At 39.3% G+C, this 26,103-nt stretch overlaps 1 protein-coding gene across 13 annotated transcripts in view; it reads right to left on the reverse strand.

The window, feature by feature from the left end:
• Nucleotides 1–25,903, reverse strand: part of BIRC6 (baculoviral IAP repeat containing 6) — a 222,596-nt gene extending 196,693 nt beyond the window's left edge. For 8 of the 13 annotated variants that reach the window (XM_053891018.1, XM_053891015.1, XM_053891014.1 and 5 more), the window contains exon 1: nt 25,486–25,897. In XM_053891018.1, the coding sequence (XP_053746993.1) occupies nt 25,486–25,810 (325 nt within the window). In that variant the 5' untranslated portion in view covers nt 25,811–25,897. Of the gene's footprint in view, nt 1–25,485 lie in introns of all 13 variants that reach the window. The other 5 variants (XM_053891020.1, XM_053891019.1, XM_053891011.1 and 2 more) reach the window with 2 other exon arrangements.
• Between the last annotated feature and the right edge of the window lie 200 nt (nt 25,904–26,103).

Here is a 26,103-nt window from a genome sequence, read left to right on the forward strand (position 1 = left end):
GTGGAATTTCAAGAAGACTTACAAAAGACAGGACAGATGGGCACGAAGCTTTGAATATAATACCAAATAAATTTTTTTGAAGATAACATCAGTTTCTACACTTAAATTCATAGACTTATTAGATTAATATTAAGTGTTTCTGCTACAAATAGAGTTTCTGTAAAAAAGACTTTGAAGAATGATCAATTGTGAAATTTTTATTCCAAGAGAGAAGATATTTCCCTGTGGGCAAGTAATCCTGCCAGTATATCTCATCCTAAACTCCCACCACAACTCTACAGAACATCCCAGAAACTAGCACTGCTACTGCCTAATGATACAAAAGCAGAAAAATGGAAATAAATCAGGGTCCTAGTCCTCAATCTCCAGAACAACTATAAAGCATGTCATGATCAATGAATATTGGGTTGACATTCTTAATCCCAGATTGTTATAGCTCTTTTGGACTCTAACAGACAGCTTGGAGGCATTACAAAACTGATTAGGAACTAACTCATTACCTACATAAAACAAGACAAAAATTTCTATAGTTCAGTCTCAGAAACAGAGGTTTGAAATACATGTTAGCATACAGGATAATAATCTCTGTAATACAATAAAACAGGAATATGTACCTAGCGATTCTGGTATCTAGGTAAAATGGAAAGAAACACAAATTATAGAAACTCAGAGTAAAATTGGGTGAGAACTTGCAAAGATCATTTCAAATCTCCAAAACTCATTAACAATAATATTTTTTATAAATAATAAATAATGTTTATTTATTTTTGAGAGACAGAGAGAGAGAGAGAGAGAGAGAGAGCGAGCAGGGGAGATGCAGAAAGAGACAGGGAGACACAGAATCCGAAACAGGCTCCAGGCTCTGAGCTGTCAGCACAAAGCCCGACGCAGGGCTTGAACCCACAAACCACGAGATCATGACCTGAGCCGAAGTCAATGCTTAACCAACTGAGCCACCCAGGCATCCTAACCATATTTTTTAAAACTATTCTTTTTTTTAAAGCAATTTTAGGTTTCTAGCAAAGGAAGGTACTTACATTTCCCATATGTGCCCTGCCCCCCCACATAACTATAAAATTTTGTAAAACAAACTGCAAATTCTGCTTTACTGTTTTAGAGATGTGCACTTAAGTGACAATTCATAAAAATTATAATTTTGTTAAAATTTCTCCAGAGAGGTATAAAATGTGAGTAAGACTCTATACCAGAGTTTCCAAATGGGCTTCCACACAACCCTAGAGAATACGATAGAATGTCACTGGAGATTCCTCACCAGATCTTGGCTAAAAAAAAGTCAGCACTGTTTTTTGAACTTCTTATATTATCCAATACTAGCACTCAGTCATGCACAGTTACTAAGCAGTCTTGTTGACAATTTCTTCAGGCCAGTATAGCAGCATGGAACAGGACTATGTTCATTCAGATGAGTTCGTTGCCAGTTTCTGACCTTAGCTAGGGAAAGCCATACGTAAGCAGTGAAGGCTCTATTGCACAGAGGGAAGAAAGTAGAGGGTATTATCAGCCATACTCCATTGAAGGATCTCCTAGCTTATAGACCTCATCTTAATTACATCTGTAAAGGTCCTATTTCCAAATACAATCACAGTCTACGGATTCACGTAGACATGAATTTTGAGGGAAGATTACTGAACCCACTAAGGACCCTTTCTCTCAATCTTTTACTCAACCTGAAGACTTTACTTTTGAGAGGAAGAGCTTTGTTAATGTAGTCTGACAGCATGCTCAAGATGAGATTTACTGATCTCCCCCTAGAAAAGTCTTAGATGGGGTGCACCGGTGGTCAATCAGTAGAGCATGCAACTCTTGATCTTGGGGTTGTGAGCTCAAGTCCCACATCGAGCTGGCTGCCATCAGCATGGAGCCTGCTTCAGATCTCCTGTCCCCCTCTCTCTGCCCCTCCCTGACTTGTGTTCTCTCAAAAATAAACATTTAAAAAAATTTTTAAATAAAATCTTCTATTTACTTTTCTAAATTTCTAATGTTTATTTATTTTTGAAGGAGATAGAGCAGGGGAGGAAAGGGGCAGAAAGAGAGGGAGACACAGAATCTGAAACAGGCTCCAAGCTCTGAGCTGTCAGCAGAGTGCAAAACGGGGCTCGAACTCACGAACGGTGAGATCATGACCTGAGCCAAAGTCGGACACTTAACCGACTGAGCCACCCAGGTGCCCCCCAAAAAATAAAATCTTTTTTTTTAAAAAAGTCCTAGATTCCTGTGAAAGAAAAATATCTTGCAATGGACAAAAGAATACTTTGTGGAACTTTTCAACTTCTTACATGTTTGAACAAGTCTTTTATTGAGCAAGCAACAAGACAAAGGACAGAAATTCTCTAGTTTCAGTTAAAAATGAAATCCATGTAAATTTAAGCCTGACCCAAAACTGAGCATTTGCACAACAACAACAAAAATGAGGACAGGTTTCACAAGGTAAATTCAACATTTATTTTTGGTTATAACAATTTTAAGCACAGGAAGGTCCATAAAAGAGATGAAGAAACCAAGAAACCTATACCTGAGCTTGATTGTGTCATTCAGTGAGAAAACATGTTTTCAAAGTCCTGTCAAGTATCATGTCTTGAGTTATACTTTTATTCATGTTGCTCCAGTTAATGATTTTACCAGCACTACTATTCAACACTCAATATATTTTGTTACCAATAACACTGATAAACTTACAACAATTTGTAAATTGTATCTCCCAAGACTACCTTTAAAAAAATCCCAGGGCACCTGGGTGGCTCAGTGGGTTAAACATCTAACATCAGCTCAGGTCATGATCCCACGGTTCATAAGTTCGAGCCCCATATCGGGCTCTCTGCTGCTAAACGTGGAACCCACTTGGGATCTCTCTCTCTCTCTCTCTCTCTCTCTCTCTCTCTCTCTCTCTCTCAAGATAAATAAACATTAAAAAAAAAAAAAAAAAAACCTTAAATCCCATTTTGGCATAAACCATTTATTTCATTTACCCTATGAGTTTAAAATATGTGAAAATAAATTACTCAAATAAATTACTCAAATTGCTTAACTAATGGTTGTTATGTTTTCAAAAAAATTGGCTAGAAAGTCATTGTTGGTTTTTATTCATTTTTTATTTGAGAGAGAAACAGCAGGGAAGAGGGGCAGAGGGAGAGAGAGAGAATCTTAAGCAAGGTACACACTCAACACGGAGCCCAACACTGGGCTCAATCTCAGAATGCTGGGATCATGACCTGGGCCAAAATCAAAAGTTGGATGCTCAAGTGACTGAGCCACATAGGCAACCCCATTTCTGGTTTTTAAAAAGAAGGAAAAAACACTGACACATACCCCATACCACATACTGCATCTTTTTAGAATTCTGTATAGAAGCTACTTGTAAAATGACTTTTAAGCCTAAGTTAAAAAAAAAATTCAAGTAGGAAATTTTAATACAGGAAAAACTCAAATTCCTCCATCTACACCAGAGATCAGTAAACTTCTTGTGAAAAGGGTCAGATTAGTAAATATTTCAGGGTTCACAAGACATAGGGTCTCTCTCACAATTACTCACCTCTGCCCCTTAGTGCAAAAGCAGCCATAGCCAACATGTAAATAAATGGGTGTAGATGTGTTCCAGTAACACTTTATTTACAAAATTAGGAGACAGCCCAAGAGCTATAAGGGTTTGCAGACCTCTAAAATTGACTCCAATGCCTTGCATTAGTGCAGATATTCTTTTCGGGCAGGGGAAACTTCACAAAAAAACAAGTTAAAATTCACAGTCAAACACAATAAACTGCTGAAAACTAACAAAGAAAAATCTTGAAAGCAACCAGAGAAAAAGGACACATTATTTGCATGGAAGTAATATATTTACCATTAAAAACCACAGGGTTCATTAGGAAGTGGACCATTTTTTAAGTACTAGGGAAAAAAAAATTCCATATCAACAAAAATATCCACCAAGAATAAAGGTTAAAAAAAAAAAAAAGAAGAAGAAGAAAGGTGAAATGCATTCTTCAATGAAGGAATACTAAAGAGAAATTTTGCCAGCAAAGCTACTCAAAAAGAACTGTAAAAGAAGTTAATCAAATAAAAGAAAAATCATTTCAGAAGAAAACTTAAGAGTATCAGAAATGAGGGAATACCAACAGAAATGGTAACTATCAGGACACCAAGGTGGCTCAGTTAGTGAAGCATCTGACTCACGATTTTGGCTCAGGTCATGATCTCACAATTCATGAGATCAAGCCCCATGTTAGGCTCTGTGCTCATAGCACAGAGATACTATCTCTCCCTCTCTCTCTGCCCCTCCTCCACTCACGCCAGGTCTGTCTCTCTCTCTCTCTCTCTCTCTCTCTCTCTCAAAATACACTTAAGAGAAAAAAAGAAATGGTAAGTATCTGGGTATATATAACCAGTGGTTTTTTGTCTCAGTTCTTTAAAATATTTTTTAAATATTTTTAACGTTTATTTATTTTTGAGAGACACACACAAAGAGTGCAAGCAGGGGAGGAGCAGAGACAGAAGACACAGAATCCGAAGCAGGATCCAGGCTCCGAGCTGTCAGCACAGAGCATGATACAGCGCTCAAACCCACAAACCATGAGATCATGACCTGAGCTGAAGTCAGACGATTAACCAACTGAGCCACCCAGGGGTCCCTAAAATATTTTTGACAATTGGAGCACACCTAGGTGGCTCAGTCAGTTGAGTGTCCAACTTCAGCTCAGGTCATGTTCTCACAGTTAGTGGGTTCGAGCCCCATATCGGGCTCCATGCTGACAGCTCAGAGCCTGGAGCCTACTTCGGATTCTGTGTCTCCCTCTCTCTCTGCCCCTCCCCAACTCATGCTTTCTTGCTCTCAAAAATAAACATTAAGTATATATACACACATATATTTAATTATTTAATAATTATATTAAATAATATAATTAAATAGTAAATAATTAAATTAAATATACACACACACATATATACACACATATATATGTATATGTCAAACATATACAGGGGCGCCTGGGCGGCTCAGTCGTTTAAGGGTCTGACTTCAGCTCAGGTCATGATCTCTCAGTTTGTGAGTTCAAGCCCCACCTCAGGCTCTGCAGTGACAGCTCAAAATCTGGAGCCTGCTTCAGATTCTCTCTGCCCCTCCCCTGCTCATGCTCTGTCTCTCTCAAAAATAAATAAACGTTAAAAAAAATTTTTTTTTAATAAAAACTAAAAGAGGGAGAGCACAATATGGTAAAAAGGTTGCTACATTCTGCTTACAGTGGTAAAGTACTGATTCTAAATAGATTGTGAAAAACATATATATTGTAATACTTCAAGTAACTACAAAAAATATATATAAATAATTACAGTAAAAACAAAACAAACAAAAAAAAACAACACATAAGTTAAAACAAAATAATTAAAAGTATCAAATGACCAGGGGTACCTGGCTGGCTCAGTCAGAGAGAGTGAGTCTCTCCCTCCCCCTCTCTCCAAAAAAAATTAAAAAAAAAAAAAAAAAAAAACTAGAAAAAGAAAAGATAAGCACAAAATAAACAACAACAAAAAAATAGTAATGATAGGAGCAGAAATCAATAAAAGTGAAAATACAAAAATAGAGAAAATCAACGCAAAGTATTCTTTGAAAAGATCAATAAAATTGGTAAATCTCTAGGCAAAGTTGGCAAAGAAAATAAAAGACACAAATTACCAATAATATCAAGAATGAAAGAGAACTAATACACTATAGATCCTGCAACCATTAAAAAATAATAAGAGAATACTATGAACACTATGCACATAAATTTCACAACTTAGGTTGTCAAATAAATCTGAAAAGTCAGACTGTCAAAATAAATAAACTTGATACTACAAATTTAAAAAGATAACTGGGGAATAATAAAGACAGAGCTACACATATAAATTTGAAAGTACAGATGAAATATACCAATTCCTTGAAACCACCAACTATCAAAACATCTCAAATGAAATAATCTAAATTAAGGAAATTGAATTCATAGTTACAAATCTTCCAGACAAATCTCCAGGCCTACCTGACTTCACTGCAGAATTTTATTAAACATGTAAGAAATAATACCAATTCTACACAATCCTCCTCTAAGAAAAAGAAGGAATACTTCCAAATTCATTTTACGAGACCAGCATTAACCTGATGCCAAATCTAGAAAAAGCACAAAAACTACATTACCATTATCCATCATGTATATCAATGCAAAAATCATCCACAAAAGAAAAGCAAATGGAATTTGACAAATATAAAAATATAATAACATGCCAGGACCAAGTAGAGCTATCCAAGGAATACAAAACTGGTTCAATATTCAAAACCAACCAATTTAAGCTACCATATTAATAGCTTAAAGAAGAAAAGCTGCATCAAGTCAGTAGATGCATTTGGCAAAATACAACATCCTTTCATGATTAAAAAAAAAAAAAAAAACACCTCAGGAAATTAGAAATGAAAGGGAATTTGCTCAACCTGATGAAGGACAGCTACAAAAATCCTACCACTATCAACATACTTAATGGTAAAACACTGAATACTCTCCCCCTAAGATCAGGAGCAAGGCAAGGATGCAAACTCACACCACTCCTACTCAGTATCATATTGCAAGATCTAGCCACTGCAATAAGAAATGCTTAGATTTAAAAGCCCCACAGGGGCGCCTGGGTGGCTCAGTTGGTTGGGCGTCCGACTTCGGCTCAGGTCATGATCTTGCAGTCCGTGAGTTCGAGCCCCGCGTCAGGCTCTGTGCTGACAGCTCAGAGCCTGGAGCCTGTTTCAGATTCTGTGTCCCCCTCTCTCTCTGACCCTCCCCCGTTCATGCTCTGTCTCTCTCTGTCTCAAAAATAAATAAACGTTAAAAAAAATTTTTTTAAAAAGCCACAGAGATTAAAAAGGAACAAATGACACTGTCCCTACTCACAGACAACATTAACCTATCCAGGAAATCAAAAAACAAAAGCAAAACTCCTAGGGGTGCTTGGGTGATTCAGTTAGGAGTCCAACTCTTGATTTTGGCTCAGGTCATGATCTCTCAGTCCTAAGATCGAACCCCAAGTCAGGCTCTGCACTGAGCATGGAGCCTGCTTAGGACTCTCTCTCTCCCTCTGTCCCTCTCCCTCACTTTCATGTTCTCTCTCTGTCTCTCTAAAATAAATAAATGGGGGGGAGGTGGGGAAGAGGGGAAAATGGGTGATAGGCACTCATGAGGGGACTTGTTGAGATGAGCGCTGGGTATTGTATGTAAGTGATAAACCACAGGAATCTACCCAAAAACCAAGAGGACAGTTTACACACTGTGTGTGAGCCAATTTGACAATAAATCATATTAAAAATTAACTAATTAATTAATTAATTTGAAACTTCTAGAGCTATAGTCAGTTAAGGGTCCGACTTCAGTTCAGGTCATGATCTCACGGTTGGTGGGTTTGAGCCCTGTGCTGGGCTCTGCGCTGACAGCCTAGAGCCTGGAGCCTGCTTCAGATTCTGTGTCTCCCTCTCTCTCTGTCCCTCCCCTACTCACACTGTGTCTCTGTCTCTCAAAAATAAAAATGTTAAAGAAATAAAATTAAATTTAAAAATAAAATAAAAAATAAAAAAAACTCCTAGAGCTAATGAGTTTAGCAAGGTTACAGTAAACAAAATCAATACACAAAAACCAATCAATTGTATTTCCATATACTAACAATGATCAATCAAGCTGAAATTTACAGAAAACAGTAACAGTTTATGATAGCTTTAAAATCATAAAATAGGGGCACCTGGGTGGCTAAGTCAGTTAAGCATCCGACTCTTGATTTCACTCTCTCTCTCTCAAAATAAACAAGCAAACAAAATACAGTATCACAAGAAAGTGTGGTGGTGGCAAATGGATAGACATATGAATCTATGGAACAGGAGAGAATCCAAAGACAGACCCACAGAAACATGGCCATTTGATTTTTTTAATTATTTTTAATTGTGGTAAATTAACATAAAATTTAGCATTTTAACTTTTTGTTTATTTATGTTTACTTATGTACTTGTGTTTATTTCTGAGAGAGAGAGAGAGACAGACAGACATAGTGAGAGCAGGGGAGAGGCAGAGAGAGGGAGACCCAGAATCTGAACAGGCTTCAGCTCTGAGCTCTCAGCACAGAGCCTGATGCAGGGCTCGAACTCACAAACCGTGAGATCACGACCTAAGCTGAAGTCAGATGCTTAACCGACTGAGCCACCCAGGCACCCCATCATTTTAACCATTTTTACGTATACAGTTGAGTGGCATTAGGTATTTTCACACTGTTGTGCAACCATCATCACCATCTACCCACAGAGCTCTTCTCATCTTGCAAAACTTAAGCTCCACAACCATTAGACACTAACTCCTCCTTCCCACTTCCATACTCCCAGTGCTCAGCAATCAATCACTATTCTACTTTCTGTTTCTATGAAATTGACTGCTCTAAGTACCACATATAAGTGGAGTCATATGGTATCAGTCCTTTTGTGACTGGCTTATTTCAATAAGCATAATGTCTTCAGTTCATCCATGTTGCAGTATATGTCAAAATTTCCTTCCTTTCTAAGGCTAATATTCCATTGTATATACACACCATACTTTGTTTATTCATACATCCATCAATGGACACTTGGGTAGCTTCCGCTTTTTGACTATTGGGAATAATGCTGCTATGAACATGATGTACAGATATTTCTTCAAGACCCTTTCAATTCTTTTGGATGTGAAATTGTGATATCATAATTTTATTTTCAATTGTTTGAGGAACCACCATACTGTTTTTCCTAACAGCTGCACTATTTTGTATTCCCACCAAGAGTGTACAATACAAGGGTTCCAATTCTCCACATTCTCACCAACACATTATTTTTTAATAATTTTAGTGGGTGGGAAGTGTTATTGCCTCATAGTTTTAATTTATATTTCCCAAACATTAGTGATGTTGAATATCTGTGTGTGCTTGTTGGCCTGCTGTATTTCTTCTCTGGAGAAATACCTTCAAGTATTTTGCTCACTCTTTAATCAGGTTGTTTTTTGTTGTTGTTAAGATGTCAAAGTTTTCTATATTCTAGATATTAATTCTCTATATATACCTAGATATGTGACTTGCAAATACTTTCTCATATTCTGCGGTTTGATAGGCCCCTTTATGCACAAAAATTTTTCTTGATAGGGTCCTTCATGCACAAAAATTTTCATTTTAATGAAGTCTAACTTGTCTATTTTTTCTTTGGTTGCCTGTGCCTTTGATGTTATATCCCCAAAATCACTGCCAAATCTAGATCCATGAAGCTTCCCTCTTTGTATTGTTCTAAGAGCTTTACAGTTGTCACTGTTACTTTTAAGGGTCCAACTTCATTCTTTTGCATGTGGATACCAAGTTTTCTCAGCACCATTTCTTGAAGAGATTGTCCTTTCCCCCACTGAATGGTGCTGGCCTTCTTGTTGAAAATCAGTTACCACATATGTGAGGGCTTATTTCTGGGCTCTCTATTCCATCAGTCCTTATGTCTGTCTATGCCAGTACCACATTGTTTCGACTACTGTAACACTGTAGTAAATCCTGAAATCAGTTAGTCCTCAACTTTGTTCTTTTTCAAGAATGCTTTAGCTATCTGGGAGTCCCTTGAGATTTCACATGAATTTTAAGATGGGTTTTTCTATTTCTGGAGATTTTGATATCTTGGAGATTTTGACAGAAATTGCAATGAATCTGTAAATCACTTTGGGTAGTATTGACTTTTTAACAATATACAGACAAAACCAAGCGCTTATAAGATTCAGAATAGTGCAACTCATTTTTAATGGAAATGCATAATGGCACAGCCACACTGGTTTGACTATTTCTTATAAGATTAAACATACACTTACCAAATGGCCCCGGAATCCCACTTCTATGTATTTACCCTACAGACATAAAATCTTACATTCACATAAAAACCTGTACTCAAACGTTTATAATCGCTCTATCATTAATCACCAAAAGCTGAAAACATCCAAGTATCCTTCAATGAGTGACTGACTAAACAAATGGTGACACATTTATACAATGAAATACTGTTCAGCTATAAAAAGAAATGAACTATACGGGGCACGTAGGTGGCTCAGTCATTTAAGTGTCCAACTTAGGCCTAGGTCATGATCTCATGGTTCACGGGTTCAAGCCCCGCATCAGGTTCTGCACTGACAGCTCAGAGCCTGGAGCCTGCTTCAGATCTGCAGATTCAGTCTGACTCTCTCTGCCCTTCCCCTGCTCTCACTCTCTCTCTCTCAAAAACAAACAAACATTGGGGCGCCTGGGTGGCTCAGTCGGTTGAGTGTCCGACTTCAGCTCAGGTCACAATCTCATGGTCCGTGAGTTCGAGCCCCGCGTCGGGCTCTGGGCTGATGGCCCAGAGCCTGGAGCCTGCTTCCGATTCTGTGTCTCCCTCTCTCTCTGCTCCTCCCCCGTTCATGCTCTGTCTCTCTCTGTCTCAAAAATAAATAAACGTTAAAAAAAAAAAAAAAAAAACATTAAAAAAATTTTTAAAAGAAAGAAATGAACTATTGACACATAAAACAACTCTAAGTGCAAAAAGTCAGTATCAAAAGGTTACATAGGTACACCTGGAGCCTCACTGGGATTCTCTCTCCTGCTGCCCCCCCCAACTGCACTCTCTCTTTAAAAAATAAAAAATTTTTTAAAAATAAAAAAAACTGTAAATGATTCAAATAAAAAAGGTATACCGTAGGATTCCATTTCTAGGACATTCTAGATAAGACAAAACTAAAAGTATGGAAAACGTGATTGCCAAAGGTTGGAGGGGAAGGGAGCAAGGTAAGCTATAAAGGAGATGGCACGGGTATTGAAACTGTTCTGTATCCTAATTGTAGCAGTAGTTAATGCATATACTGCCAGTACACAAAAAATGTGTACTATTTTACTGTGCGGTATTAAATAAAATTTATTTTAAAATGTTATAAAATAATAAAGACAGGGGTGCCTGGGTGGCTCAGTTGAGTGGCCAACTTTGGCTCAGGTCACGATCTCGTGGTCTGTGAGTTCGAGCCCCACATCAGGCTCTGTGCTGACAGCTCGGAGCCTGGAGTCTGCTTTGGATACTGTGGTCTTCCTCTCTCTCTGCTCCTCCCCTGCTTGTGCTCTCTCTATCTCAAAAATAAATAAATGTTATAAAATAATAAAGACATAGAAAAATATTCATAATACACTATTAACTAAGTAAAGAGGGAAATAGTTTATAACATATCACTGCAATCCAAATTCTGTAAAAATACATTAAATAGAAAAAAGCAAAAAGAAATTATCACACACCAGAATGCTAACAATGGCCATCTCTAGCTAACAAAATCATAGGTGACTACTCTTTTCCTTAGTCTATTTGATATCCTATAATAAGGTAAATCACTTTTAAAATGAGAATTTTCAGGAGCACCTGGATGGCTCAGTTGGTTAAGTGTCTGGCTCTTGATTTCAGCTCAGATCATGGTTCATGGGTTCGAGACCCACATCAGGGCTCTGTAGTGACAGGGTGGAGGCTGCTTGGGATTCTCTCTCTCCCCTCTATCTCTCTCCCCCCTCAACCCACTTGCTCTCTCTCTCAAAAATAAATAAAAAACTTAAAAAAAAATTTTTTTCAAATGTGTGAAACTGTGGGGGTTTTGGTGTTTTTGTTTGTTTATTTTGTTTTGTTTTTGAGAGAGAGACCGTGAGAGCAGGGGAGAGGGGCAGAGGGAGAAGGAGAGAGAATCTCAAACAGGCTCCATGCCCAACACAGAGCTTGACAAGGGACTCAATCTCACAACTGTGAGATCATGTCCTGAGCCACAATCAAGAGTCAGAAACTCAGGGGCGCCTGGGTGGCTCAGTCGGTTAAGCGTCCGACTTCGGCTCAGGTCATGATCTCACGGTCTGTGAGTTCGAGCCCCGCATCGGGCTCTGTGCTGACAGCTCAGAGCCTGGAGCCCATTTCAGATTCTGTGTCTCCCTCTCTCTCTGCCCCTCCCCTGTTCATGCTCTGTCTCTCTCTGTCTCAAAAATAAACATTAAAAAAAAAAAAAATTTTTTTAAAAAGAGTCAGAAACTCAAATGACTGAGGTGCCCCAAAACTGTTTTTTAAAATCAGTTAATTCTGGGGCGCTTGGGTGGCTCAGTCGGTTGAGCGACCGACTTCAGCTCAGGTCACGATCTCATGGTTTGTGGGTTCCAGCCCTGCATCAGTGACAGCTCAGAGCCTGGAGCTGCTTCGGATTCTGTGTCTCCCTCTCTCTCTGCCCCTCCCCACTCATGCTCTGTCTCTGTCTCAGGAATAAACATAAGAAAAAATTTTTTTAATCAGTTAATTCTAATACCTACTTCAAGAAACAGTCAATTCTTTATCAATGCACTATCCATTTGCATTCCTGCAAAACTTGCAAAAATATTATCAAAAATACATGATCTTTGCAAACTGACAGGACACACTGTAAAATCCCATTTCCACAGAGATAACATCAGAGTTCAGTGCTTAAAATACTCTAACATAGTATAGAAAGACATCATTCGAAGTCAATCAAAAGGGTACAAAATCAGCGTTCTAACAAGACTTTTAAAATATAAGTAACCAAAAATAAAATCACTTAACAAAAGTTGTTAGTACACTATATTATTCAAAGCCAAAGTGAGTATTCCTGTAAAACAAAACTTGGTGCAAAGCAAAGCAAATTTGGTAAAGTTCAGTGTGTAGACCATGAAAAAGGGTAACAAATGGATAAAACGCAATGTAGGCATAGTATTATTCCAGGCAAAAGAACCAACATCTGCCTGAGCATGAAAGAGGGTCTCCAAAAGAGACAGACTCATTGGAATTAAGAGTTCCAAGTTCCGGAGTGCCCGGCTGGCTCAGTTGGTGCAGCATGCAGCTCTTGATCTTGGCGTCCTGAGTTTGGACCCACACTGGGTGTAGCTTACTTAAAAAATAAAATATTAAAAAAAAAAAAAAAAAAAAAGTTCCAAGCTCTCTATTCACTTTATCCAAAAGTTCCACCAAACCACTTATTTTACAACAATCTTAAGTATCTGACATCAACTGACAAAGTTTTATTTATTTATTTTTTTTTCTGACAAAGTTTTAAGAACATAAATAATCGCCACTGAAGTTTCCGTGGATGGGACTCAATCTTTAAGGACCTACCCCATGCAAGAAATTCTGGGGCCTATTTCACATATGTTATTCAATTTGTCACAGTTAAAAATCTTTCAAACCACCTTGGACACAAAAGTTACATTCTTCCTTCATGATTTTGAACTGGCTATCATTAAGTAAAATTTGAGAGCTACCTTCCCTACTGATGTTGCTCAAGATAACTCTAACCATCTGTATATAAATTCCTGTTGCAACACAAAGTTGCCCATATGATAAGGAACTCAGCTACAAATCAATACAATTAGGTAATGCAGAACATGTACCCTGTGAATTTCTATTTGGAACTCATATTTGAAAGTACTGTTCTCTGTAGAATACAGATGGTACATGTATCTAAACTAGAGGTCACACAGACCTTTCATCATTCCTCACATAGCCTACATTTTAAGTCAGTCCAAGTCAAATTCCATCCAAATATGATGAAAATCCATCTAGCTGTTTTTGCATATACAGTATGCAAAAAAAGGGCAATAATAGGGCAAAAGAAACTTCCCTGGATTACCTGCCCTGTTTTCTAACATCACTGGGAACTTTGCTCAAGGGCTGCTTCATAGACCCTTCCAGACCAAAGCACAGCACAAATTTACCCATCATCATCTTATACCAGCTCTAATTTCTTACAGCATTTATCACCACTTGATAGTGTGTGTGTGTGTGTGTGTGTAATATACCTCTTCCCACTAAACCACTGGCTCTAGGAAAGCAAGGACTTTGTTAACTAGTGTATCACCAGTGCTTGACACACAATAAATGTCTTTGAATAAATGAATCATTTTCTATACTTTCAAAGAGCTTTTTAATAGATTAAAACTAAATGATAATGTAGCAAAATATAATAGTCTCACAGCTCTTGTTTTGGCTTGTTAACACAACATGAAACAAAGACAGTTCAGGCATGAAACTAGCTGTGGGCCTATTTTCCCCTATCTTACTCCTGGGCTGCCAGTATGAGGAGGTCACTGTCCTTGGCTCTAGTGACATTTTGGTGAACAAGTATCAGAGCACTTGGCTGGTTCAAAAAACAACCAAAACTGAATTATACTGAAAAGGACAAAACAGAAAGCAGAAGAGGGGGGCCTGGGTGGCTCAGGTAGGTGTCTGACTTTGGCTCAGGTCATGATCTCATGGTTTGTGAGTTCAAGTCCTGCATCTGACTCTGTGCTGACAGCTCAGAGCCTGAAGCCTGCTTCCTTCAAATTCCGTGACTCCCATTCTCTCTGCCCCTCCCCTGCTCACGCTGTCTCTCTCTCAAAAATAAATCAACATTAAAAAAATTTTTGAAAAAAGAAACGCAGCAGAAATTTGGTTCTTGACATATCTCTGCTGCTTACAAGCATATTGCATTATATATTCACTAAATACAATTTAAAACACAATGGGGTAGGTTTTATTAGCAGACTAACTTGGGAGGTTTTTCTTACCCCAAAAATTAAGGCTAAATAGAACAATATCTATTGTTGTAGAATTGTTGTAGAATATTGATATTCTACAATATCAGTTCAAGATACTATTCAAGTGAAACTTGTCTCTCATTTATCCCAGACTTATCATGAAGTTGGAACCTCTAAACCTATCTGCACATTAGAATCACCTGGTATCCTGTTCAGGCGCCTGGGTGGCTCAGTCAGTTAAGCGTCCGACTTCAGCTCAGGTCATGATCTCACAGTTCGTGGGTTTGAGCCCTGCATCGGGTTCTGTGCTGACAGCTCAGAGCTTGGAGCCTGCTTTGGATTCCATGTCTCCTTCTCTCTCTGCCCTTCCCCTGCTCCCTCTCTCACTCTCTCTCTCAAAAATAAATAAACATTAAAAAAAAAAATTATATAGAATCACCTGGTATGCTGTTAAAAAAAAAAAAAAAAAAAAGCCTGGCTTCCACTCCAGACAACTTGAGTCAGAATAATGGGACCCCAAGCAGAATTTTTTTTTAATTTTTTTTTTAACGTTTATTTATTTTTCAGACAGAGAGAGACACAGCATGAACAGGGGAGGGGCAGAGAGAGAGGGAAACACAGAATCGGAAGCAGGCTCCAGGCTCTGAGCCATCAGCCCAGAGCCCGACGCAGGGCTCGAACCCGCGGACCGCGAGATCGTGACCTGAGCCGAAGTCGGACGCTTAACTGACTGAGCCACCCAGGCGCCCCCAGAATTTTTTTTTTAACTTCCCCTGATGATTCTAATGAACAACCAAGGCTGAGAACCACTGCCCTATGCCATCTCCCCAATCTTCTCTCCTACTTCATAAATCAAAGTAAAAGTACAGAAACAAATCATGAAGATTTAAATTCCTGGCACCCACAATAAATCTCAATCCCATCTGCCCCTTCTAACATTTCTATCATTTCCCCTAAAAAGTAAACATAATATTTATCTCCCCTAAAATACATCCCTGATTTAATATACTCAAATGAGACCACAGTTACTTCTTTTTAGGGGCACTACCCTTCTCACAAACTATTTTATATAGCAATTACTTTATTCTTTTTTGTTATTTGTACATCTATTATCCCCTCTTTTATACCCAAAGAGTTTGTCTTAACTTTTTTGTTTCCTTCACATCTGAAGTGCTACAGTCTACAAAGACATTTCTATATTCATTATCAGATAATGAAGTAGTCTAAGCAAAAATTATCAGACCAGGGGTGCCTGGCTGATTCAGTCAGTAGAGAATGCAACTCTTGATCTCAGGATCAAGCCCCACGCTGGGCGTGGAGCCTACTTTACAAAAACAAAAAAAAATTGTATAATAAAAAAGTAAATAAAGATAAATAGTTTTAAAAAAGAATTACCAGCCCCTTTTAAAGATGGTAACTCTGAGAAGTTATCTTGCCAAAGGCATGAGGCCATCAGCAATGCAATGCACATATCAGAGGTACCTCCCTCCCAACACTCTCCCCACTGCTCTTACATACTATTGTAGAGAAATCTGTTATTGTTTATATTCTATCAACTAACTGATACTAAAAACATAGTTCCTATAAAAATAGGTCCCTAAATTTTTTACCTTAAACTAGAAGTCCTTACACTGAAAAATATGGGAGCCATAGGTCGGAGGGACCAAATCCAAGATCCTCAGGCCATCTATCACTCCCAGCCTTGTGCTTTGCACTCTAATACCAAAGGGCTTAATAATAAATACTGCCTGCTTCATGCCTCTACTCTTGCTTATGCTACCTAACTCTATCAACTTGTCTAGAAAGGTTTCCAAATTGGGAGGCAGGGGAGAATTCAAATTCATCTTTATCCCAATATGGCAGGCAAACATTTGTTGAATTAAGCTATATAATTAAAAACCCCAACCCAAAAGTAACACTAATTGAGTGCTTATGGTAGGTTAAGCAGTTAACTACATGTGTCAGGTTATTTAATCTTTCCAGGGGTGCCTAGCTGGCTTAGTCAGTCAAGCATCTGACTCTTGATCTCAGGGTCCTCAGTTCAAGCTCCACACTAGGTGTGGAGCCTACTTAAAAAAAATTTAATCTTTCCAATAACCCAACAAGTTAAGGGTGCCAGAGAGAGGTTAAGAATGTTGCCTAAGAGCACAGATAGTAAGTGGTAAATCATTGACTGAAGGCATTCTGGCTCCAGAACCAATATCCTTAACCACTAGGTTCAGTCTTCCTAACCTGTGTCCCCAAATCCTCAAGCTTCAACTCTGAATTCCCAATACCTCCTGGACATCTCTACTTGGATGTCCTTCAAGAACCTCAAAATTAATGTAACTTAAATCACTATCTCCCTCTTGCTCCCCAATCTTCTCCAACAAAAACCACTCTTCACACTTTCTTGTACTGCTTATTTGGGTTAATACACACCATTTAGCCAGTTACCTAAAGTAGGAACCCACGCATGAGTGCTTTTCACCTTGTCCATCTCTCTCATCCCCACATTCACCAAATTACACTGTTCCTACCTTTCAAACTAACTTACAGAAAGCTCTCATCACTTCTCACACCTGAGCATTAGCTTCAAACCTCTCTAAAAACAAATTTGATCATGTGATAACCTACAGTGGCTCCCTACCACTGACATCAAGTCAAATTTCTTAGCAAAACAGATTATGATCTTGTGTTTGCCTATCTCTCAGCTTCAGCTCTAACCATCCCCTCACACACCTTAACCCCCAATGTCTTTCCTTGAAAATCTCTTTGTTACTTGAATTCACCATGTTTTGAAAGACCAACAGCTCTCCCCACAAGCAAGTACCCTAGCTTAAGATGATGATCCCTATAACATTCCCTCCCACTACCTCATCTTTCAAAATGGATCATAAAAACAACCTCCTTTGAGAAGCCTTCTTTTTTTCCCTCGGGTTGAAGAAACTTCCTCCTGTGTACTCACACAGCATTGTGCATATCTATATCACACTACTTATGACATTACGCTAAAATGGTTTACCTAAACACATCACCAAGCATATATTCAAAGGCCAAAATGTTGTCTTAATTATTTTGTGTTCCTGTGCTAGCATAATGTTGCTCTTTTAACAATTTCAACTCCAAAATCAATTCACTTACATAGTTTATATTTCTCCTGTAATACAGAAGTTATTATTTTATAATTATGCCCATTAGATTTCACCCAGTCACATTTCCACATGCATGGAAAACTGGAAGAATACTGCCATTTCAACAGAATATCTGTAGCAAAAATGTCTACTACACTTAAATAGCCCCTACTACCAAAGAATAAAAACATAATAAAAAAACACTTATAGAGTACATACGTTACACAACCACTTCATGGGATAGGCACTATTATTATCCTCCTTTTGTAGATGAACTTCAAAATTAAATAGAACCAAGACTTAAGATCAAAATGTTCGGCTCCAAAATTTGATCTCTTATAGTGACTCTCAATAAGCCTAAAACTACTAAAAGACCAAGATAAATTCTCACTAGAGCAAAACCATCTTTGAACAGGTAATAGGAAAACTTGGGAGATAAAAGTTAAAAAACCGGATAAACTTCAAGGATCTTAAAAACAATCTTAATATAGGGGCACCTGGGGGGCTCAGTCAGTTTAGTGTCCGACTTCAGCTCAGGTCATGATCCCACCATTCATAGGTTTGAGCCCCATGTTGGGCTCTGTGCTGGCAGCTCAGAGCCTGGAGCCTGCTTCAGATACTATGTCTCCCTCTCTCTCTGCCCCACCACCCTTCAAAAATAAATATATATATTTTTAAAATCTTAATATAAATTTTTAGTCTTAATATAAATTTACTCTAATTGTGGCAAAATGTTTTGTTAATAAAATAGTAAATTGGGGCACCTGGCTGGATCAGCTGGTAGAGCATGTGACCCTTGATTTCAGAGATCTAAGTTCAAGCCCCACATTCAGTATAGAAATTACTTAAAAATAAAATCTCAGGTCATGATCTCACACTCCATGAGTTCAAGCCCCACGTTGGGCTCTGTGCTAACAGCTCAGAGCCTGGAGCCTGCTTCATATTCTGTGTCTCCCCCTCTCTCTGCCCCTCCCTTGCTCATGCTCTGTCTCTCTCTGTCTCAAAAATAAATAAAAACATTAAAAAAATTTTTTTAATAAAATCTTAAATAAATAAATAAAACAAATCTTTGACATAAGATAGGTCATCATGTTTCATTACTAAACTCAGTCAATTGCAACATCAAGTTTGTACTCAGCCCACAAAGAGATTTGACCAATTAAGTTTTTATAAACAACTCATATGTATCCAGAAAACAAATATTTTCTAAGGCTACTAAAATTCCAATTCTATACTGTCTTATATTATCTTTCATAAAAGAATAATTGAGACTAGGAAGGCTACATGAACCAAAGTCAGGAAATAGGAAGTGGTCTGAATCATCTACAATTTCTAAAACAGACCTACAGGATGATTTTGCATTTTATCCAAATTAATGCATGCTTAATTCAGCAGTAGTGAGAAAAATATTACCACTTCTAACAAAGTGATAGTAACTAAGAGTTGTATCCCAAAAATTAGATCTTGAGAAATATGCAGGTAACCTAACTAGTTTTCTATACTCCAAGACTTCTTGATGCAGGCAGCTCTGGGCTTTGAGTCTGAACAGCAAGTTCTTATCAAACAAAAAGTAAATAAAGAAGCAAAAATTCACCCAATCTGAACTTCACTGCACCTGGAGTACAGTAACCTTTTTCTCATTTATGACCATCGTGGTAATTTCTCAAATCAAAATCAACATCTATACAGGAAAAGGAAAAAGGGAAATATTCATAAAGAAATGTGAAACTAGAGCGTTGGTCTAAAAACACTAAGCAGCTTTGGAGTTTCCTCACCATGACAGAAATCTGGAACCTACTTCAGAAACAGAAGAGACATGATTTCCTTTTACACATATGCTACAACACCTACTGATTAATATCCATATATCTTCTGTTACTTATGTAGATATACTACATGAACAATCCATATATACACAGAACTAGTAACAGAACAGTCTTAACTTCATTCTGACATTCGGCCACACCAATACACTGCAAGACATTTATCCAGAGATAATATTTGTCACCAACATTTACATTTCCAACTACAACTCAACAGTATCTATCCTCTGTACATAACACTAAAGCAGTGAACATTTTTTCTAAAGTAATAGTGAAGAACATGGCAATACTAAGCATCCACGAAGCTTAAGAGAATTAACATTCACTGTATACAAATGCTAAGCAATGTTAGGCACTTTAAATATGTTTACCACTTAATCTACACAACCACACTATTAAAGGTTAATCTTAATTTACAAATGAGGAAGTTGAAATTCAGGAATTTTAGAGAGTGAGTTAGTGAGCTAAAATTCAAAATTCAGGGGCGCCTGGGTGGCTCAGTTGGTTGAGCGTCCGACTTTGGCTCAGGTCGTGATTTCGCGGTCTGTGAGTTCGAGCCCCGCGTCGGGCTCTGTGCTGACAGCGCAGAGCCTGGAGCCTGTTTCAGATTCTGTGTCTCCCTCTCTCTCTCTGACCCTCCCCCATTCATGCTCTGTCTCTCTCTGTCTCAAAAATAAAGAAACGTTAAAAAAAAATTTTTTAATAAAATTCAAAATTCAGAATACCCATTCTCTTTCCGCATGCCCTCAAAAAAGTGTATTAAAAAAACAAACAATATAAAATGTACTACATTGGGGGGAGGGGTACTATTTCAGAAAGCAAGAGGATACATTACCACTAGTAGTTAAATAATACAAGAAAATACTGAACAAAGGGCTTAGGACCAACCCCTGGTACCTGGTGGATTTAATAAAGAATGTTGATTCCATAAAAAAGAAAAAAGAAAAAAAACCTGAACAATACCTTACTCAAAGCAAAAATTAGATGGATTCTGCTGAATGGTAATAAGTGGTAAATATGAAAAATAAAGTTAAACTTTCGGGTTAACTTCAAAAGATTTAACAGAGAATACCAAAAAGGTTTAAGTAAAAAAGGAGTATTTACAAAGATTTACAATTAATAGAAGAAATATTTTTGAACAGTAAACACACTGTTCTAAAAACTTTCTGTGTATTAACACTTAATTCTCATGATTAGTACAATTATCATCCCCATTTTGCAAATGGGGAAACTGCAACAGAAATGTTAAGTAATTTAGTCAAGGTTACACAGTTAAATTGGGAGGTGGGGGAAAGCAGAAATTGGGATCTTAACCAGAGCCAACTGTCTCCAAAACCAAGCTCCTCCCTTAACTGTTATGCTAAACTGCATGAACAAACAAAAGCTAAAGAGAACATATCTAGCAATATAAACAATATGGTCAAGTGGTATATGTAGAGCTATTTTGATTTTTAAAATCCAAACTGCACAAATTTTCATTAGGGAATTGCAAATTAAAACAATGAGGTCCCACTACACACCTATCTGAATGGCCACAATCCAAACAAAAATCAGAGCGCTAAGAGGGATTTGGAGCAACAGGAACTCTCATTCAATACCACTGGGAAAACAAAATAGTACATACAGCTGCTTTGGAAGACCGTTTGACAGTTTCTTACAAAACTAAACATACTCCTAACACATGATCTGGCATTCACGTTCCTTGGCATTTCCCAAATGAACTAAAAACTTATGTCCACACAAAAGCCTGCACACAAATATTTGTAGCAGCTTTATTATTCATAACTGCTGCTACCTAGAAGCAACCAAGATGTCCTTCAATAGATGAATGGGTAAATAAACTGTGGTACATCCAGACAATGGAATATTACTCAACATTTAAAAGCAGTGAGTTAGCAAGCCATCAAAAGACATGGAAGAATTAAATGCATATTCCTTTTTTTTAAATGTTTTTACTTTTTAGATTTAATTTTTAAGTAATCTCTACACCCAATGTGGGGCTCAAACCCACAACCCCAAGATCAAGAGTCACACGCTCCACTGACTGAGCCAGACAGGCACTCCTTAAAAATGGATATTCCTAAGTGAAAGAAGCCAAACTGAAAAGGCTACATCCTGTATAATTCCAACTATATGACATTCCAGAAAAGGCAAAACCACAGACAGTCAAAAGATCACAAAGTGGCAGGGGGTAGGAGAGAGGGATGGGTGAACAGGCAGAGCACAGAGGATTTTTATGAAAGTGAAACTGTTTGGTATGACATATCCATTTGTCAGAACCCAGAGAATGTACAACACCAAAAGTGAGCACTAACATCAACTAGAGACTTGCGTGATAATGATGTGTTAATGCAGGTTCACTGATTATAACAAACAGTGAAGGAAGGTTGTGTGTGCACAGGGGCAGGAGGTATATAGGAACACTGTACTCTTCTCCTCAATTTTTACTATGAACCTAAAGCTACTCTTAAAAAATCTGTTTAAGAAAAGAATGAGGGGCGCCTGGGTGGTGCAGTTGGTTAACGTCCGACTCTGGATCTTGGCTCAAGTCATGATATGATCTTCAAGCCCCACATGGGGATCTGTGCTGATGGTGTGGAGCCTGCTTGGGATTCTCTCTCTCCTTCCTTGTGCCCTTCCCTCACTTGTGCGCTCGCACTCTCAAAAATAAATAAACTTAAAAAAAGAAAGAAAAAAAAGCCAAAGAAGGTGTTTATTTTAGCAGTTAGTATGTAAGACAGCATACATTTAACACTCATTAGCATATATACATAAATTTAAAATATTCATTAATATTCTGTACTAGGCATTCTGAGGAGAGGATATAAACAAGAGGACAGGTTCCTTCCCTTAAGGAGTTTTAAATATAGTTAAATGGACATCGTATATTCACAAAAAGCTAAATAAAATGGAATTTAAATAGTTCAAGACAAAAAACACACCACAAACAGTAAGTTGCCAAATTACTAAAATAGACATTAAGAGGACAATATGTGCTTAGGGGTTCAGTGGATCACTTCAGGCTAAAAGAATCAGGAAGTTAAGATCTGCTCCAGGTCTTGAAAAATGGCTAAAATATGTCTGGAGGGAATTGGTGCATTCCAAGAAAGAGCAAAACTACTGAGTTAGGAAAGAAAATTAAATGAACCAGTTCACAAAACTAAATAGGGAGATAAGACCAGAGAGACTGGTAGAGGCCAAATCACGGAAGTCAAAGAATGCCAAACTAAGGAACTGGCCTAGACACTGAGAAATCTTAACTCTTAAACACTAAAATGGATCAAATACTTGCCTAACGTGTTATACTGATAGCTCTTAACATAATGAAAAGTGTATTTATAAACATTTCATATCAGATACATATACACTGAAGACATATACTAGTAGACACAGTCAAAAATTCACCACCTTTGCCACCCAACTGAAATATACACACAAGTCCTGCTTTCATCCTTCAATTTTCCATCTACACTAATAGGCTACCTATAACCTGAACCCATTCAGAAGACACACTACTCTGTCACCCAAGAACACTCTTCTTCCCCTGATACAAAGATGTCTTTCCTCTGGGGTATGAAAGAAGTGGCTCCTTGCCCCTTAAAGAGGGGTCATGTTAGGACCATGGTCACTGCTGGCACCTCCTCCTTATTCTATTTATAGGACTGTCACCCTCTATTAATCATCAAAAGCAAACCTACCCATAAAGCAAACCTACATAGCAAACTTCTATGTAAAGTCTACACATATTCCAGGCAAGACAAAAAATGCAGCATTCCCTCCCCAATCACCTGAACAGATGACATACACAAGACTCTATACAACCTCTGGTAATTATTTTTAATAACTGCAATTCTCATAAATGAAAACATTTCAAATTTTGTCCATTGTTACTTTCAAACCTTTTCTGTAATCCTTTTGTTTGCCATAAACTCTTCTACATATTTTAAATTACATATTCAATCTTCAATGCATGGGCATCTGCAATTGTATTCAATCCCATACTTTTCTAATTAACAAATGCCCCAACTTATCCCAGCTAAATTATCCCCAATCAGTGCTGTACCTTTAAACTTGTATTACAACTCTAAGCCCCTCCCCTTTAGTAATCTACCACTAGAGTGACTATTCTCTTCCCTTTAATGAGACACATTCATATATGTCCAATTTCCCCAACTACTTATAACAAACTCTGACATACACTGTTTTTCTCAAACATAGCCTCCAAATATAAAAACACCCTATTAAATTCCTTTCTAACAAAAACATTTTAAAACTTCTGTTAATACTACTTTTTATAAAAAAATCCAAATACATATCCTATGATAGCAATTAGTCAAAGCTTAAAATCATGAAAGACAGCATTAGATAATGTTTAAAGACACAAGCATATACTAAAAAAAACAGAATCAGGGATACATGATCATTTTAATTATTCTTTATACCTTTTTGTGTTTGAAATATTTTACATGAGAAGAAAGATATCCAATTACTAGTGAGTATCTCCCTCTCTACATAGTGACAAGTTGTTACCTCCATATTGCAGTTACTGTGAATTGCTACATCTGGGACACCCCTCCTGTCCTTTACCTAAGCCAAGAAAAGAAAAATTACAAGCCTACAATCCAAACTTTCTCTTAGACATATCTTAGACAGGATCCGGGTTTATATTCTGTAGCTGTATACAATCCATTTCTTTCACATCTCTCACATCCACAGAAGTTAAATCTCTTATTTTATCTTTCTATCCCTACATTGCCATTAACTCTTATGTGCCTTACTACACTAGAATAATGACCTGTCCGTATTTGCGCATGTTACAAGTGAATTGATATACCACATAACTCATTTCGTTGGCTAAATGCACACAGTCATATACATTATATCTCTATGCAGAAGTCTAACTCACTCATACACTAACTTTTCAATCTCAATTTATAACATCTAAATTAAGCCACACATCACTTCACCGCAAATGAAATGTCATCTCAGCCAAACATAACTAACTTGGCCAGGGCAATTCCAAACAACTCCACTCCAGTCCACTGAGCGTTCACCTAATAATGCATGGAGTCTCGTCCCTGGAACAACGTTTACATCACCCAGAACAGTTCTCCACTGGTGAGATCCAGACATACCTCCAAATCCCAACTTTCGGCCTGCTGTGGTAAAACAAGTAGAGAGGACCTTAAGTTTCACCTCATTACGAAGCCAAAGGAATCTGTATTTCATACACCGCAGGTCCTGAGCTTCTCATCACTGGGGAAGAGAAGTTGGAAGCCCCGAACTAGGGAACAAGGTCTAGTCTTCCATGGCGTCCGTCCTAAAGTCTTCGACGGAACCGTCCAGGCAGCTGGACCGCCTACTTGTCTCCCCACCCCCACTCCAGGCGCACCCCACCCCCACCCCCGGTGCGAAGCCCCGCGGTACATCCCTGCACCTGCGGATCCTACGAACAGTCGAGTATTCACTTCTCTCTACCAGAGGGGAGGGCTTACATGCTGGCTCCGACGCTCGCCTCTGGCCACCAGGCTCTCACGTCGGGCCCAACCCTGCGACCCGCTGGCTCTCTGATCTAGCAGAAGGCATCACCAACACCTTCTCCAGGACCGACCGGGCGTCTGGCCTTCTCAGGTGCAGAGCTCCGAGGCCTCCTCACCTCTCCCAGAGGACCAACCTACACCGGACGCTCAAGGCCCGAAGGCAACTCCCACCACTCCCCGACTCGCCAGTCTTTTCTTCCCAGCTGCAGTCGCTGAAAAAGCCAAGTCCTACGGTCCTCCTCCATCAGCTTCCGGGCCTCGGGTCACAGACAGGCCTGAACCCCCCAGCCCTGCCCAGCGCTACCCCATTCCCGTCACGCCGCTTCCCCTCCTCCCAAGGCCGAGCCCCGGGGCTGGGCGGCTTCCTTCTCCGGCATCCCGCGGGCCCCGCTCCTCCCGCGGCGGGCCCGGCCCCCGCCCGGCGTGCCGCACACTCACCGCTGAGCGCTGAGGCCTGCAGAGTGGCCCCCGAGGTGCCGTCGATGACTTTGATGGTCCCGCGACTGGTGACGGCCAGGATGGCGTTGAGCGCCGGGTGGTAGGAGAGGCTGTGCAGCCCTTCGGCGTCGCAGCGCATGCAGCCGTCCCGCAGCACCAGCCACTCCGAGACCCCGGCCGCTCCCGCCCCCGCCGCCGAGGAGCAGCCCGAGCCCGAGGCCGCCGCAGCCGCAGCCGCCATCTTCCGGCCTGCGCTCAGCACAATCACACTGGGAAGCGGCTCAGTGACAGTCCCGGGAGGTGCAGCACCACCGCCAGTCACCATCCGGGGCCAGGGGGCAAGCGGAGCGCGTTAGCCGGAAGTGAAGTCAGGCGCCGGCACGCACGCGGGACGTCGGCCGCGCGCCCGGAGGGACCAAGCTCAGAGGGAGGTTGGCGGGGGAGGGGGACAGCGAACGAAAGAGGCGGGACCCGGAGAGGGGGCGGGCGGCGAGCGGCTGGAGCATGCGCGGGAGGGCTCGCGCTTGCCACGCGCCCTGGGTGCCGCCAGCTTCGCGTCCGCAATGTCCCAGTTTTTTTTTTTCCTGAGTGTGGGGAGTGGCCGATGCCTGAGCCCCG

The sequence above is a fragment of the Panthera pardus genome, unplaced genomic scaffold (assembly GCF_024362965.1).
Source record: "Panthera pardus isolate Hobbes unplaced genomic scaffold, ASM2436296v1 HiC_scaffold_26, whole genome shotgun sequence".
Lineage (NCBI taxonomy): Eukaryota > Metazoa > Chordata > Mammalia > Carnivora > Felidae > Panthera > Panthera pardus.